Here is a 17,917-nt window from a genome sequence, read left to right as displayed (position 1 = left end):
CTGTTAATCGCAGTGTAAAATTTGTTCCATGAGTTACCATGTGGATGTATAGTAAATTTTATAATATATATTGTAGTTGTCATTTATTATTATCTTCTTTTTTTGCCCCTTTTGTCTCGATCTCTATGGAAAATGGCATATAGCAGTACATAGTAACCTTTATAAAAAAATGCCAGTACCTGAATAAAATGATATTGCACTATGTTCCAATTTAATCTGACTCTCTAAAAATTCATTTTCATAGCAGTAGATGTTTGTTTGTTGATGATTGCCTGGCTTAGTTGACTGCAGAACCAAACACAAAGCACACAACAAGACATACAAGACACTAACCTGTTGAGGACGAGTCCCGAGTATACTCGGGCAGAAGTCTATGGAAAACACGTGTTGTAGCAAAAGCAACCCATCCTCAATGGGTTAACCCGTAATAGGATGAGCTGATTTTGCTACATGCTTTTCCCATAGGCAAGTCTTCAATTGGTTTTTAAAAATGTATATACAGTAGAATAATGTATATATATGTATGTACAGTGTATATATATATATATATATATATATATATATACAGTCAAACCTGTCTATAACGGCCACCCAAAGGATACGGAAAAAGTGGCCGTTATAGACAGGTGGCCGCTATAGACAGGTAATCCAACTTTGTGTGCATTGCCTACATGTACATGTATCATCGTTGTATACATCTATAAATACTTACATGTACATGTATATGTGTACGTATGCACACGTGTGTAATATGCATAGAACAATGCCGGTGTTCATGAAATTGTTGCACAGTAGTATACATGTACAGTGTAGCATGTGCACAGTCATGAAGAAAGCTTAACACTAGTGCATTATTGTGACTGAATATTAAAGTGATGAATGCAGCGGTAGCGATCACTGAACGTTGCCCAGGAATGACTGGCACGGCTAAAAAGCAGAAAAACACGCTGAATTATCGTCTCGGCTATGGCTCCATCGGGTTTTTGGCCGCTATAGACAAGTTAAAATCTACCACGGGAAACAAAATTTGTGGTCGCTGGCCGCGTTAGACAGGTGGCCGCTATACACAGGGTCTTTAACATGGCTTTTCTCTCGGGGGGGATTTTTCAGTGGCCGCTCTAGACAGGTGGCCGCTATAGAGAGGTGGCCGCTGAGGCAGGTTTGACTGTATATATATATATATATATAATGAAGAAACAAACTGGTAATGCAATTTTCGGCGTCCTACAGCTTCTTCACTCAAGACTCCTGAATAAGGCGTAGGACGCCGAAATTTTAGTCGAATAAACTGACTCATTCTTTATTGGCCAAAAATGCATTACCAGTTTATTTCTTCATTTCTTCGTGGAGCCAATACGTGAAATATCAACATGTTTATATATATATATATATATATATATATATATATATATATATATATATATATATATACATGTATATATATATATATATATAACAGGGGCGGATCCAGGAATTCCGTAAAGAGGGGGCACGTTTACAAAATTAAAGGGGGGGGGGCGCATGCACCCCTCCCCCCATTTTTTTCTTTTTATTTTTTTTGTTTCAACAAAAAATAAAGGAGGGGCGTGCGCCGGTTGCGGTCCTCCCTGGATCCGCCCCTGTATAATATTGAGAAAATAAAACAGAAACCAAGTTCATGCTGTCATTACCAAGAGTTTATTTCGGCAAGAACGCTCAAAAGAAGAATCGCTCGAAAATATTGTATGCCGAAATAAACTGTTGGTAATGATAGCATGAACTTGGTTTCTGTTTTATTTTCTTACTCGATATATTCTTATATATATACTATATACATATATATGACAAAGCAATGAGAGAATTGTGAATCATGTGAACTACCACATACCCTGGTACATAAAAATGTCAAACACACACAAAAAATGGGAAACTATCAAAGAAAATGTGTTTGGAACAGATTATTTTATGAATTAACTTGGATCTTCAACAATATCACAATGCAGTTCATTACAAAATACTCTTGAGCATGATCTTGATATCTAATACATGTACTCTAAAATGAGATGTTCCAGGAACATGTCACATGTCTATGTCATGATCAACTGTAACAACTAACACATAAGGCACCGCAGTACTTACAGCCTCCATTATAACTACAATACTAGTACTGTACGAGCTAAAATTTTCGCGTACAGATATTTTCGCGATTTGCTACTTGGAGGACATTTTCGCGTTTTGTTAATTTCGCGGTTACGAAGGTCTAACTGAACTTAGTTAATCGCGCGTTGTTATTTTCGCGGTTCGAAGGCGATTCGCGAAAATAACACCACCGCAAAAATTTCAGCTCGTACAGTTTATCTAAGCACAGTTGTGACATTTTTTGTGCAGGGAATTCAAAAGCTACTTGTGGGTACATGACTTGCATAATAGGTTGCCATTAGAATTGCAACAAGAATTAATTAAAAGGAAAGCAAAGCATGCAGTTAACTAAATTGCACAGAATTGTTTAGTAAATAATTCACCAGTAAGGAGCACTGGATGGAAAGTCACATACGACCAAATAAATGATGAAAAGTAACTTTGAGGTTCTTTTGTTTTCTGTACTGCTGAGATAGGAACATAGTGAAGGGACGCCAACCTTGTAAACAGCAATGCAGTATTCCGAGGGCCTAAAAAGGTGTGTTTTAGGTTGAAAACAGTATTTTTACCTTTCCTGCAATTGATGTGTAGTAGTATGATTGTGGGGAAAGCAGTATTTTCAGCGAACACTGCTGTATTTTTGAAGAAAAAAACAACAAAATATTGCAAAAAAAGTTAGAGTTGGCATCTCTAATAGTACACTGTAATGTGACCTGGAATATCTCCCGTGATGTTTGCAACATACATGTACTACATATAAGACAGTGATAACAAATTCATTGACATATGATTTTCATAAAAAATGTAGGTACAGTTGGCTTGCAAGATTTCACTTGTCATTGACTTGACAAACAAAGTGGAAACGGTTGTATGTCACTCCAGATATGCGAGTGCAGTGGCTGGTGTAGAGTCGGGTCATGAAAGTAAACTGAAGGGTTCAGTTTCCATATGTGTGTGTGTCCTACAACAAAAAGACCATCTCAATACATAACAAACCACAGCAAAAGTGATAAAACACTGTGGGGTAATTCCTCATGGGATGAAGAGACTACAAAATATTTCTAAATTTCTTTTATTACCACTTGTTATGTGGGCATTGCCAAAACTGCTTTCCCGATATATTTACTTAGGCAAGAGGGTTGAAAAAAAAAAGGAAGAGATGGCATTAAAAAGTCTCCTGCAAACAAAAATTAAATCAGTGTACCCACCATTAATTACCAATAAAATGGCAATGGAATATCACAATCGACTTGATTTCTTTTCTTTTTAAGTATTGAAATCTGCTTCAACTCACAACTTCCACTACTTGTTTGACAAATGTACGTTGTATGCGACCTCCACAGGTTCACTCATATGCTTTATTATCACATACGAGTGCACCAGGAATTTTGGTATCCATTAAAATAGCACAGTGAAATTCAGGGGTTTTGGCACTTGAGTTCAACATGTCTTATGGAAAGCACATGCTGACATTATCAAACCTACCAATATTTGACCATCAGCTGGTGAAAAAGTATAGAGGAACCTTTTACAACAAGCTGGTTGGGTCCAATGCAATTTCTTCATTATGTCTGGTATCTTGTCATACAGTATCATGATTGAAAAACAAAGAACATAAAAGTTAGGGGAAATGCAAAACTACCTTGTTATATAAGGGATCTACGTTGTAGCTGTTATCTGTCCTCATTATAACGAGGTTTCACTATAACCTGTTTTATGCCTATCTGCTGCCCATTTCACAGTCTAGTTGTGACTCAACTATGTTGTCATAACAGTACAGCCAGCCGGGATTTTAAGTCCCGTATTAGATATTATCAGATGTGAACCATCAAGAGTGGCACCTATGAAATATCCCCATCGATGATATAGGGGAAACCCCGTTATAATGAGCGCGCTTACCACGAGTTACCACTTTAAAAAAAAGCGAATCGGCAGTTCCAATTTTCCATTTCATACCATATCTAGCTGGTCTCTTTGTTGGTACACATGTAAGTTTAAATTCAAGTACCAGTAACAACAAGGTGAAATCCTGATGAAATCCCCGTCCCGGCAAACTCATCATTACGGGGTTTTCCCCCGTACAACCTAAAGGAAAGATTCAGATTCCTGTGTAGCCTGATGTCATTGAAATGGGATTTGCACACAGCCCTTCATTGAAAAGCTGACAAGAGTGCCACGGCTGTATTTACCTACCTTCTGTACATGATCAAAGGAACCTGAAAGCAGAAAGAACATCACGAAACAGGAAGTCCATGTGGCAATATGAGTTTTCCTAAACACCTATAGTGCAACTGTGCACAATCATCACAATACAATGAGGCTATAGTTATAGAAACTTCTGGCAGACTTACAGTACATGTACGTAGTGTTACAACGATCATGTGTAGCTGGATTTTGGTGGGTTTCTTTTCCAAGGAGAAGATGAAACAAAAACAAACTGGTGTGCTGTGCATGAAGTGTGCATGCTCACATGCCACCATACAACGTGCCTCACACATGTACAACAGTTATTAACTCTGCCCGTTTTGCGTGTGCTTTCAGATCATTTCAGCTACACTTTCTTACAACTATCACTACCAAAATGGAAGTTTTGGCAAGACGAGTTCATATAACACATAGTGACTAAATGCCTGGTGTATTTTCGTAAATAACATCATACGATAATTGTGCATTGTTTATGCATGTGCCAAAATTTAGACGTACAACTTTCACTTTGTATGATTCATTACACACACATACACGTTAAAAAAAAGAAAAAAAAATTTTTCTCATCTTTGATATAACTGTATCTCCAAGACAGATATAGGACAACATGTTCTGAATGCTCACTGGTGGCAGTGTTGGTAATAATGTACAAATTTAACTTACAAATATTACTAAAGATTCACATCTGCATAATATTACTAATACAACTAAGAGGAAGGGTTTTGGCAACAAATCCCGGTTACTACACTTGCCAAACAAGAACGAGAAGTTCATTTTGTATATTATACATCTATACTTTTACGGTGTTCATCTGTAACCAGTTTCAACACAATTTCTCAATAGCTGTGGAAGAAGTTCACTCTGCAAGACTTGAAGCCCTAAATCATGGCTGCCATGGCAATGCCTTGCCAGACAAACTACTGAGGTAAACAAAAAAGGAAAAGAAAAGGAGATTCTTTCACTCATATGGAGCAAGTTACACAAAACAGATTTTACACAAAAAACCATGTAACAAATCCCCAGAAAATGATGTCATGAGACTTGTACCCTCATATGTTTCTGACCATGTAATGCTCCACTGTGACTTGAGTAATACTAACACTATTGGAGTGGCTGGGAGCATACTTTTACTTCCACTCATTTGTTTATGTACACTCTGTACCTTGTTCTACTATAAAATAGTATACAAATATACTTTGCCTTGAGAGTTTCTTGTTAAAACTACTGGTAGAGGTGACTCCTGACTCCAAAAGAACTATTCACTGAGGGGCGCAGCCCCGAAGTGAATAGTTCTTTTGGAGGCACCGAGGCCTATAGTTTGAACATGAAACCTGAAAGTATATAAACTTGTTTTATATTTTGGATCAAAAATTCAAACAAAAGAAGGGGAAATGGGGGGAAATGCAAAGCGAGAAGTCGTATGGTGGATGCGATGTTTTGAAGAGATCCTACATTGACCATAAGAAGCATGTCGCTGCGCACGATGTGGGTTTAAAATTTTACATTTGACAAGCGCAACGCATGGTGTTAAGGCGCGAAGTAATGCGCAATGTCAGAATTGTTATGACGTCACAATTGTTTTGTTAGAAATTGATACATACTCACAGAGTGACGGTACGAGCAGTGCGCAATGTCAAAATTGCTTTGTGGCGTTACAATTGTTTTGCTAGAAATTGATACATTTCACAGATTGACGGTACAAAGGTGCGCACAATTTCAAAATTGCTTTGTGACATCATTTTGCAAATAGTATACTATTTGCAAAATGTCGTCATAGAAGTGACGTCATTTTGCAAATAGTATTTTCTGGAGTGTCAACTTTCTGAAATAGCTGAAAATACCTAGTCACATGAAGCTCTTTCAACCAATCACCAGAGGATAAATTTTTGATCCAAAATATAATACCATTTATGCCACTTAGTGGCTTTTCACATGGATGGATCTTTTCACAGCTTTGCTGCAACTGGCAGTGACTGAAATGTCATGCAGCCGCCTAAATAAAAGACTTCAAATAATACAATTTGTCTCCTGAAGTGGAATTTTCAAATCACATTCAGTTTACTCACTAAATTTCCCTGATAAGCATTTTTTTGTTTCATATGGCAGCATGTAATTTGTAATATCATATCATCCACACTCACAAAAATTAGATTCTTGTGGTGTTTCCATGAATCGAAAAGCCTGACTGGAAATTACATGAGATTTCATTCAATAGATCTAGTTTTAAAAAAATCAACAAAGAATCAAACATTTATGAGGTATCCACATGAATCCAATGACATTTTACTTCAGTCTTCTGTCTACATTGAGGTGGGAAGTTAGTGCAGCACAAATGGGTGTCATTGCTTGGTGTAGAACCAGTCCTTCTTCTTTGGCCTCACGCTCCTCTCTTTTGGGGATAGGCTGTTCCTACGAGCCCCCTCCCTCCCTTGGCCCCTGGGGGAACTCCTGGGTGAAGAGCTGGCAGAGGCGCGGGGAATATCCACGTAGAGCATCTCCTTCACATCAGACTTTACTGGTCGCCCTCGTTCCTTGTCTTTTTGTGTTAAAACAGCAGTCCTGTGCAAATCCTCCGCACCTTCATTGCACCTTACTGCATTGTCTACAGACGTATGGCCGACAAGCCCACTCTCTGCCTTGCTTTCTGGACAGGTTTTCGCACACTTGGCATCGTCCGTTTGTTTGTTGAGCACCACTTCTACGTTTTTGCTACCCTGCGTCGCCTCGCTCAACTTCAACATCCCAAGCTCGAGGCATTCGTCAAGAGTCTTCTCCCGATCATTCCGCTGCTTCAGGATGTTGATGGTGTCGGTCAGGTCCAGCTCTTTGTTCTCGTTGCAAAACTTCTCCTGCACGCAGCCATCATCCGACTCCCGGTTGGAGAGCTGCTCATTCATCTTCTCCTTCTGCAGCTTGTCACCAAACGCTTTCTCCAACACCTCGTCCACATCAAACAGACTCTCTTTCCCCTCTGTTTTTGACACGGCACCTTCCTCCATCTTCATCTCCTCCTTGTTGTCCACTGTGTTACAAACCACAGACTTCCCAAGCAGAAGGTCCTCCTTGGACCCTCTGTTCTCTTCGTCATTCTGGTTGTTGCTCTTTTCGCTGACAAGATCTTCGGTTTCCGACTTCTCACTCCCTTCACTGTCAGACTCCACAGATCCTTTCTCATTCTCCTCGTCTCCTTCCTCCTCACTGACGTTGTTGGAGACCTTCCTGGACATCTTCAACTCATCACTCTTCACCTCTTTTTCCTCATCATCTGACTTTTCACTCCCTTCGGTCTCATTCTTTTCACTGCCATCGCTTCCCTTGTTTCCCAAAGTGTCTAAACCCTTTGAGAAGCCTTTGTCTATGCATGCTTCTTTCATCCCCTTGTCCTCTTTATCCGCAGTTCTGCTCTCCTCCTCGCAGCTGAATTCAACATCTCGGTTTTTGCACAAATTCTCCTGATCTTCAGAAAACTCATCTATGCTCTCCTCATGGAAGAGCATTTCCATGTCTGTCCCGTCTTTGCATTCCTCCAAGATGAGCTTCTTGATAATGATTGGTGGAAGATCGTCGACCTCATTCTCGATGTGGAAGGGGTGGGTGGCCACGGGCTCGTCCTTGATGCAGGAGTACACTTTGAAGAATGGACTGTTGAGGGCCTTCTCGGCAGTAATTCTTTCTTGTGGGTCAAAGGTCAGCATGCCTAGCAGTAAATCCAGTGCTGTGGAACAAAAAATCAACCAAAAAATCATATCACTTTAGCTCCCCATGCTAACAGGTAGATATATTTCATATCTCCCTAGACATTACTTTCTGGATTCATTCTTCATTTTGTCTCAGATTAAGGCTGTGTTATAAACTCCATTTCATTCATAATTTAAAATGCAGCAGCATGATTTCCTGACAACAATAGGGACATAAATATTCTTTACACCATATATCAAGAACAAAGGCTCCATGGAAATTGTGATAAATCTGACTGAAGGCCTTACAGATACTACAGGTGACTAGTATTTGCAACTTGGAATCTACACACAACACAATTAACTTGTATTATGATGCTTGCGTTTTACCAACGGGATGTAGTTCTTGATCTGGATTAAGTATTTACACCATCAATATTTAAAGGGACTGCTCTGGATGGGTACTTCTGACCCACTTGAACATGTTTTTTTATCCCTGTCCTAAAATGATTCTCGCAAAGTTTGGTCAAAATCAGACCATTGGCATTACAGTGCACTCCCATTGTAATGAACATGATTATAACAAAATTCTGGTTACAACAAAGTAAAAATTCAGGTCACAACATTATCCACTCTATGTATTTTCATTGTTTATCTATTCGGTTATAATGAAATTTTAATACAACGAACAAAAACTGCCGGTCCCAAGGACTTTATTTCAACGGGAATCCACTATACTAAAGAAGATAAGAACGTCAAACAACAATCGAAAGCACGCACTCACTGAGCAACTCTCAAGCAATTTTTCAGTAGGCACTGCTTTTACAAGAGAATTAGGAAGCACTCTAACTGAAAGTAAGAGGGAGTATTTACCATATCCATCCATGTTGCAGAGCACATCTTTCAAAGGGTGACGGGGTGAGCCGTTGTAGTTCTTCAGCAGCTTGCTGGGCAAGGTGCACACAATCTCACTCAGGTCACGATCATTGAGAGGCACTGCATCCAGCACCAGCATCATGAGCTCCAGGTCGTGGTCCCCAGGAAAGAGAGGCTTGCCACTCATCATCTCTGCTATGATGCAGCCAGCCGACCAGATGTCTATCGCCTTTGTGTAGTTGGTGGGCTGGAGGACCAGCTCTGGGGAGCGGTACCACTGGGTGGAGACATTCTGGGTCAGATGACCCTGCATAAAGAAGTACATGTATTGGTGATTCTCTACATGGTTCAATTCTTTAACAGATTAGTTTTGCTCTGTTTCTTTTATAACATTTCAAGGGAAAATTTGGTGAGTAGCTGGAGCATGCATGAATAAAGTTTGATGACACAGCAAGATAATATCGCTCACAAACACAAACACGTTGAATGTACATTACTGTAAAACAATCTCTCTGTGGGTGGAAAAGCATCCATGTTTGTTTTTACAGAAGTTCCTGTGATTATTATTTACAATTCACTTTTTGCAGAAGTTCTTCTGATTATTACTATAATTCTCTCTTCACAGGAATGCAATCAATGCTCTACACCTATGTTACAAAATTTCAACATATGAACAAGGGGGCAAATGACATCTCTCAGACACTTTTTGTGATATGGTCAAGCTTACCTTGTGTGAATAGTCTGGATCCACAATTCTGGCCATGCCAAAGTCGCCAATCTTCAGTACCAAATCCTCCTGGTTGATCAACACATTCTCTGGCTTGAGATCTCGGTGCAGCACATTAGCACTGTGCAGGTACTTGAGACCGCGCAGCAACTGATATGCGAAGAGCCGCCCATGTTCATTGCCAAGTCTCTGGTATTCCAGTATACGCCGCAGGTCGGTGTCTACCAGCTCTTGGACAATGCAGAGTGTCTGAAATTCTGGAGATGTGGCAACTTTCTCTTCTGCCCCACCACCATCATCATCTGAGCTGTCTGCAAAGATCACATCGTAGATCTTGACAATGTTTTCGTGCTGGAGTTTCCGAAGGATGCGAATCTCTCTAAGAGCTGATCGACAAGTCTTCTTGTCAGCAAGAGATATGCGTTTGATGGCCACACTCTTTTCACATTCACTGTCCACAGCAGAGAATACCATACCACTACTGCCATAGCCGAGTGGTTGAAGATCACAGAAACGAGATCCAATTGGTAGATAGTGTCCCTCAACGGGAGTCTCTAATCTCGCCATCCTGCAAGAATCATACAAAAATGAAATGTCTGTTGTAGTGTACAGTTACGTGTACATCCATCCATTCATCATTTACAAACACAGTAAGAGATTAAAATACACCAATGCAATACTGGGATGGCAATATGATATGCAACGCCACTGAATAATGACTCTATCCCAGCTACAACTTTCTTATCAAAGATGAATTATTCTGTACAGAGATAATTAGGAGGTAATTTCCTGGATGTTAAACATTTAACAGTTTTGTGTACATTTCTTCAAATGAGTGCAGAGTTTTGTTAGTAATGTGGTGAATCTTATGATTTGACTTCGACCTCCCACCTTTAACTGCCCTAAACATACAGTTCATGAGTGTACATTTGTACATGTATGTGTAAAATGGTTCATGCCCAAGAGCATGCTCTCATGTAAAACACCCCACGACTCTAATACTCAAGTCTCAGATCCTTTTCGTTTGTTTGTTTTTAAATCATGAATACAACACTATACAAGTCTGTACATAGGCATCCATGTTCTAAATCCAATCATCCATATTTATCTTTTCACTTTTGCCTGCAAGTTTTATTTAGATATGGGATTCTAGTCCTTCGGCCTTCCCATTATTGCAATGAACTCACATCCTATTATGAAATATCTCAAGTCCATATTTGACCATCATGCTGCATCATGAACAAGAAGATATTGCAGGAGATTAAAAAGTCAGGTCCATCTGACCATGAGCTTAAGCTGGAGCACTCCATTTATTAACCCCAGTGCGAGGTGCTGTAACGAGACACGTTACGTGTTAGGATTGCTGGTTCAGTTATCTATTTATTATGACTATGAATATGACAGTCTTCTTGCTTTAAATTCATATAGGGCCTAGGTCTATTGGTCTAAATTTCACTGCACAAAAGACCCCAAAGTAGCATCAGATTGTACCTAAACAGCTACCCAAACTACAATGTAGATGCTAGAGTGTTTAGGGTGATCCAAAGCAAGGCCAGGGACGTCAGCTTGCTCTGACCATGGACCTACTACACATATGGACTATGAACGGAGGTCTTTCTTTGATCCAATCATCACCACCGCCACCTGATTATATGCATCTTAATGAGTACATTCAGACGTTTTGGACAATGATGATTGTGTAATCATGCATCGTCACTGACAAAAGAACAGTTTCCCTCATTTTAGTCCTATCTGGCTATGGTGCCTTTTCAGACTCAACTGCCTTTGAATAAACACCAATGATGGGGAGCAGCAAACCTCAAACAAGGACAAATTTTGCGCCACAAAACTGGTAATTACTGAAGCGAACACTTGCGGCCACGCATGTAACGTTCCTGAATGGTAAGACAGCATGTCGTCTACTGTTAGTGTTACTGTGAATGTTTACTCTAAAACAATGTGCGACAAATGGGGGGAAAATAGATTACAAAGCACAGTCAACCTGCCTAATTACATTTGCTTTTTCTTGTAAAGTACTTGTATTTTGCAAATGAAATTGCTTTAGTGATGATTTCACAATATACACTAAAACAGCTGCACATTTTTCTTGATTTAAGAGACTTGTTATCTTCTGCGCATGTAAATTCGTTTTTAGATTTCTCAAATGCGCCGTATTTTTGCGCCACTATAAGTTTCGCATTTTACCAGCAAAAGGCTTACTTTTATAATACACATACACAGTGTACATTTCTTACCTTATCAATACGATACATTCACTTGCTAATTTCTACATTAATCCCATGTAGCCTTGAAAAGATGTTTTTCTACGAGTTCACATACATCCCTCCCGTTCATTCTTTGGCTTTCGATGCAACCTTTGCGTGGCACTTTGCATATTGGCGATATGACTACGCATGAGAGTCGCAATGATTTTAGCCTTTGAACAAGGCTCTTTCGCCGCTCGCTGTGTTGTGGCGAGCGAAAGGATTCAAGTGAAATGTGCCCACACCAGCAGAGAGCAATTGGACGCCACACAATGTCGCGCAGCAAGAGTGCCTGGTCACTTCACTGCTACCGACTCATGCATGCACAGAGGTTTCAAATCTCGTTTGTCTGGGCAGCTGTCGATCTCGCAGATCCCTCCTGACCGAATCATTTAAAATCATTGATTTGGATCAACTGGACAGAAATGGACTAGAGTAAAACATCCCGTTTGCGGCAGTTTAAGCATTGTTATAATGTTAAGGGTTTTTCCAACTTGTAAACAAATAAGGCAAATTATTTTCAACCATTTCATATTATCATACACAAGATTATTCATTAACGCAATTGTTTTCATAAAAGAAATTTACCATTGACCAACGCAGTTTTCATGATTTACCAGGGCAAAACCCAGCACAATTTTCGCCGATAAGGGCGATATGCGACGTAGTATTTCTGCTTGCGGCACGATGTACAATCCCTATGCAATACGCGCGTGCTCCGCGATCTTTAGCTGAACGCCTTCACATGTCTCGCGAACATTGCGTAAGCCCCAATTCCCATTGCGAAAGCACATGAAAATAGCGGGCGCAAATGATCGCAATTCTGGCGGTGTTGTTGATGTCTTTCTCTTGTTTTTCTGAATTTTTTCGATGGTAACATCCACTTTCCGAACAAAAATGGCGGCCCACATCGGCTCGCGAAAGTTCTATTTTATGTGAGGATATGTTTTCAAAATCCATGAGCATCGGGGAAACGACAAAAAAATCAAGTTTCTTGGACCATTATTTCTTAATTGTTATGTTAAGAAGTACCGAAAATTTTATTTTGGATGCGATATTTTGTCATTTAGGTGAGAAAATTTCACTTTCGTCAGATATCATGCCCATTTTATCGGTTGGTTTTTGTTGATTGCTAGTGTGTTAGTATATGTGTAGTGTGCATGTAACAGTGCAATGCTGTGTTTAGCGGTATATTACCGTGTATGTTGTACCTGCCGCGAACGGCTGCACGGCCGCTTACTGCCGCAGTTACTCTATAGCGCGTATAGCGGACTATTACGTTCCACGTATCCTCTTGTTAATAATTGGAATACATCAGTAAGTATTCAAATTGACGCATTTTGTAGTATTGAAGGTGATACTTAACCACAATACTAGGCCTTTCCTGATCCAAAATCCTACAATGCGCAGCCCCAACGCGAAGCGTAAGTGTTGGGCCATGGGGCTGGTCACAGTTACTGAGTTAGCTGTCAGTGGATGGACAAGATCTAGCTAGTCTAGACTGGATCAAAGCAGGAAAGCACGTTTAAAATGTTTTTGTGACGCTTTTGATAGAAACAGGTGCACGAATTAATTAACGAGCGATGAATGTCCATGTGTAGATGGTCTAGTGATGTAGTAGGTCCATGCTCTAGTCTGACTTTCCTACTTGTATACCAGATTTTCTACCTTACGTTAATTTGAACGTACCGGACTAGGGTTTTACTGACTTATCATGTAATAGTGGAGTGTAAGCAAGAGACTGAACTAGGTAAAATTTAAACCTCGCGATAAACCGAGTACAGACGTTTCAATATGACTCATTTTCTACGATAACTACAATAAAAAACAATACAGTTCCTTGAGGATGCATTAAACTTACTTGGAAGGTTGCTAAATGACGACAAACGGGCGAAATCTGTACGGCTTGCGTGTGAGGAAACGTCTAGTATGTCATCGCGACCAATTATCTGTGTATGATTGATGATTGTGAGCCATGGATGCGATCCGATCATAATACATGTACATTTGTAGTTCACGATCCGATCCGCACGGTACGTACGACGCATGCATGCACGCAATGCGATCAGCAGGCGATTCGATTGTACATTCACCTGTTGTTGTTATGTTGGCTTACTATACGTAATACGCATGCGCATTTCAATAGCATTTATCAGTCATTATTCGTGCGTAGTTTGTTTGTTTGTTTGTTTTTATTTCTGCATTCAATCGAATACAATTTGAATACAAACTTCAAAAAGCACAAAGACAAAGAATAACAAGTGCAGTGAAATAAATCGATAACAGTACATGATGGATACACATACAGTAGGTGATTGCATTGAGCAATGTAGATACACAGAAACATAAAATAAGATATACAGTATTTTTCAGTAAACAACAGAGATCATTGAATGCAGGAGATCACCACCTCCCTGCAATAGAAGCAGGGAGGTGGGATACTACCGAGTAGAAGCTAAACCCTTCTATACTCTTTGGTAGTTATCATCAGGGAGGTCACCTCCTTCTTATCATGCAGGCAAACGGGTTACAGCTCGTTATTCCGAAGGTTCGTTATTCCGAAGGTTCTTTGGTCCGAAGGTTCGTTATTCCGAAGGTTCGTTATTCCAAAGATTTGTCATTCTGAAGCTTCGTTAATCCGAAAATGAAATAAAATTCGTTATTCTGAAGGTTCGTTAATCCGAAAATGATACAAGGTTCGTCATTCCGAAGGTTCGTTAATCCGAAAATGAAATAAGGTCTGCTATTCCAAATGTTTGTTAATCCGAGAACGAAATATGGTACGTTAATCCGAAAATGCAATAGGGTTCGTTAATGCGAAGACGAAATAGGATTCATTATTCCGAAGGTTCGTTGATCCGAAAATAATAATAGGATCGTTATTCCGAAGGTTCGTTAATCCGAAAATGGAACAAGGCTCGTTATTCCGAAGGTTCGTTAATCCGAAAATAAAATATGGCTCTTAAATTCCGAACAAAGGAGTAAAATTCTTGTCGGGACAAAATATTGTTTTAATTAGAATACTGTCTTATGTGTTCGTTGTCATCTGTGCGCATATGTGTGACTGTGTGTATTGAGGTCAAGTACATAGAACATTTGAAATTACTGTTTAGATGCCCATCTTATCTTTCACCCCCACTATCGTCGCCTTATATAGCCATCGTTTATCGGTAGTCTAAAATTCATCATCATCATCATAACAATTCAGGAGAGGCATGTTCACTATGAAAAGGGGATGCCAGCATACTCAAACTCTCTTTTGACACACAAACACATACGCACGCACACACACACACACACACACACACACACACATATGCAAACAGGCAATCACAAAAACACGCGATTCCATACAAACTTTTCTCAACGATGTAGAATGCCGTCGTAATTTGTAATTCATTTGTACGTGTATACTGATGATGAACGTAGAGGTATTACCTCCTCCGGAGAATGAGCTCGTCCCTGTCACAATGCGACCAGTTTTACCCCCCCCCCCCCCCCTTCTCCTCTCATTTGCATTAGGATCATGCATGCTCACATCTTAGTTTTATTTTGAACACATTAGATAGGGATTATCATAAGGAATAGGATAAGGTACCAGTCTGACTAGCGGGTCAATAACACATAGCCCAGGGTTTTAGCATAGTTCAGACAGGTGGATTTAATTGGGTAGGATGCAAAATCTTTTGTGTTTGTGTATGCAAGTGAGGTTGAGAGTGCCCAGTTATGAGAGAGAGTGTGAGAGAGTAGACAGAAGATACCAAGAGCTCCTTGCAGAAGGATGAAGAGCTGAGGAGCTGCAACCCAGGCTCCTATGTGTGTGTAGCTATAGGGAATTGGGAAGGCACTGAGGCTGCGGCACGCCCTATAATTTGCAAGGTGGTTTTAGCATGACTGGCAAAACCACACATTTGCAGACAGCGTGACTTCTGGTAGCACAGGCCAGAAGGAGCCCATTTCAGCGCAACTTTTGGCAGCACAGGCCAGGAGAAGCCCCCAACTTCCCCCAGCTCGACTCACCCCTTTCATGAACTGGATGAGCTGGGCTTATGAGCTGAGCTCACGACAAAGCTCACGACAAACGTCTAGCCCGCATCGCTATATAACGCGACATCCTGCCCTCATCGACCCCGAGCTGCTATTCAGCACGCAGCATCCCGGCACTCGGCATCACGCCACTCGCCAAACACTCGTCAACATTCGGCATCTGTCGGCGTCGTTCGTCTCGGAGGCCCGCCTTCGGACCTACTCACCGTCTTCGTCCTCCAGTGTGACGCACCTGCCCGTCGTCCGCTCTCCCGAGTGTAAGACCCTTGGACACTCCAACTTTGTGAACTTCACGCGAGTGAACTGAAGGACTCGGTAGCTCGATCCGCACACCCCCCCCCCCTTTTCCAGGTGCTATTTAACTATTTAAATCCCGTGATTGTGTGTATGTCTGCCACGATGTGATTTGGTAGGATAGTAATTTTTGCAGCAATACTGTTCGTTTATGTAACCCTTTGAATTGTTCATTTTTTGTATCACTTGATTTTTATTTCATTTTGACGAGCCGGAAAGCACCGAGCTTCGTCAATAATAAACAATTTATTTCACGGAATACATTTGTGCAACGCCGCCTTTCTTCGGAGTTCATAATCTATACCATTATACCACTGTAACAGGACTTAATCTATCGTCAGCCAGACTACTCAGGGCCAAGAGCTGACATAAATGGCAACCGGGGGCAAACTTCCCGTACTGTCAGCGGCTGCATGTGGAACACGTGGAGATGCTATGCCAGTGTGCCAAGGCATGGTGAATAGACAGCGTGTGGAGGTACTTCGCGACTCGGGTTGTTCAACCGTTGTTGTGCGACGCAACCTCGTGTTAGAGGAGCAATTCACTGGTGAGCAGAGGACCTGTGTTTTGATCGATGGAACAGCGAAGAAGTACCCCGTCGCAATTGTCAAGGTAGACACACCCTACCTGACGGGCACGCTCGAAGCTTTGTGTATGGATGCGCCTGTTTATGATCTCATTCTCGGCAATGTGAATGGAGTCCGCGAACCCACAAATCCAGATGAGAGATGGGAGCCAGAAAGTCATCAGGCCAGTGCTGCGGGAACAAGAGGACAGCAGAGGCAAGCGAGACATGTGCACCCAGCCATCTCAGTGCCCGAACCACTGGAAAGCATGGTGTCCGTGGAGGACTTGATAAAGGCTCAGCATGAGGATGAGTCGTTGAAAGCGCCGAGAAACCTGGCAGAACTCGGAGATCAACGTGTGGCAAAGCACGGCAACACTACGTCGTTTGTGTATAAGAGCAATGTACTTTACAGGAAATTCATTGATGTAACCCCCGGATCAGATGTGGTGATGCAAGTTGTTGTGCCATCAAAGTTTCGGAATCAGGTCATGAAGCTGGCACACGAATCCATTTTTGGAGGTCATCTGGGAAACAAGAAGACCCGCGACAGGATTCAGTCCAACTTCTTCTGGCCTGGAATGCATGCCGATGTGGGACGTTATTGCCGTTCGTGTGGGCCATGTCAACGAACCTCTCTAAAAGGTAAAGCGACAAAGGTGCCCCTTGGATCAACCCCCCTCATCGATGAGCCGTTTAGAAGGGCTGCCCTCGACTTGAAGGACCAGCCTACATCACGGAGCAATCTGCTTCATCAACCAACATCAACTCCCACTGAATCTCCCCATAAAGCGCAGACCAGTCCCAATCCAGATAAAAGTCGGCGTGGGACTATCAAACCTGTACTGGACGAGAATAAGGACGTCCTGACCGACATCCTCCGACTGACAACCCTTGGAAAGCGCGACATCAGACAACCGAGCGAAGGACCAACCAAGAATAAGCCATACTCATTACCCCAGATTATCTCAGAGTACCTCAGGATATCTCAGATCATCGCTGATCGTCTCAGCAGGATCCCTGAAACCTGAATTTGGGGACTGTCTCCAAATCAGGGAGATCTTTTCTCTTCTCTCTTTCAGATATATCGACATTGAATTTCCACCCCAATGTGTATTTGACGGGAGAAAGCCACTCCGCTAAC

At 41.2% G+C, this 17,917-nt stretch overlaps 1 protein-coding gene across 1 annotated transcript; it reads right to left on the bottom strand.

Annotated features, from left to right (window-relative positions):
- Window positions 1-5,854: 5,854 nt before the first annotated feature.
- Window positions 5,855-13,805, bottom strand: LOC139736083 (uncharacterized). The gene is made up of 4 exons (XM_071646832.1): window positions 13,729-13,805; window positions 9,604-10,171; window positions 8,874-9,183; window positions 5,855-8,038 (listed from the first exon to the last, which is right to left on the bottom strand). The coding sequence occupies exons 2-4, from the start codon at window positions 10,168-10,170 to the stop codon at window positions 6,663-6,665; spliced, it is 2,253 nt and encodes a 750-aa protein (XP_071502933.1). The 5' UTR covers window position 10,171; window positions 13,729-13,805; the 3' UTR covers window positions 5,855-6,662.
- Between the last annotated feature and the right edge of the window lie 4,112 nt (window positions 13,806-17,917).

This window comes from Diadema antillarum, unplaced genomic scaffold, assembly GCF_040938485.1.
Source record: "Diadema antillarum isolate AM-2024a unplaced genomic scaffold, OU_Dant_1.0 seq00000620_RagTag, whole genome shotgun sequence".
NCBI lineage: Eukaryota > Metazoa > Echinodermata > Echinoidea > Diadematoida > Diadematidae > Diadema > Diadema antillarum.
This window is presented reverse-complemented; position numbering and strand designations above follow the sequence as displayed.

Excerpts from the sequence above, each read along its gene's own strand:
- LOC139736083 (XM_071646832.1), bottom strand. The coding sequence starts at position 10,170 with ATGGCGAGATTAGAGACTCCCGTTGAGGGACACTATCTACCAATTGGA. Across the intron at positions 9,184-9,603 it reads ATCCAGACTATTCACACAAG|GGTCATCTGACCCAGAATGT; the intron begins GTAAGCTTGACC and ends TTCTTTATGCAG. Across the intron at positions 8,039-8,873 it reads CTGCAACATGGATGGATATG|CACTGGATTTACTGCTAGGC; the intron begins GTAAATACTCCC and ends TTTGTTCCACAG.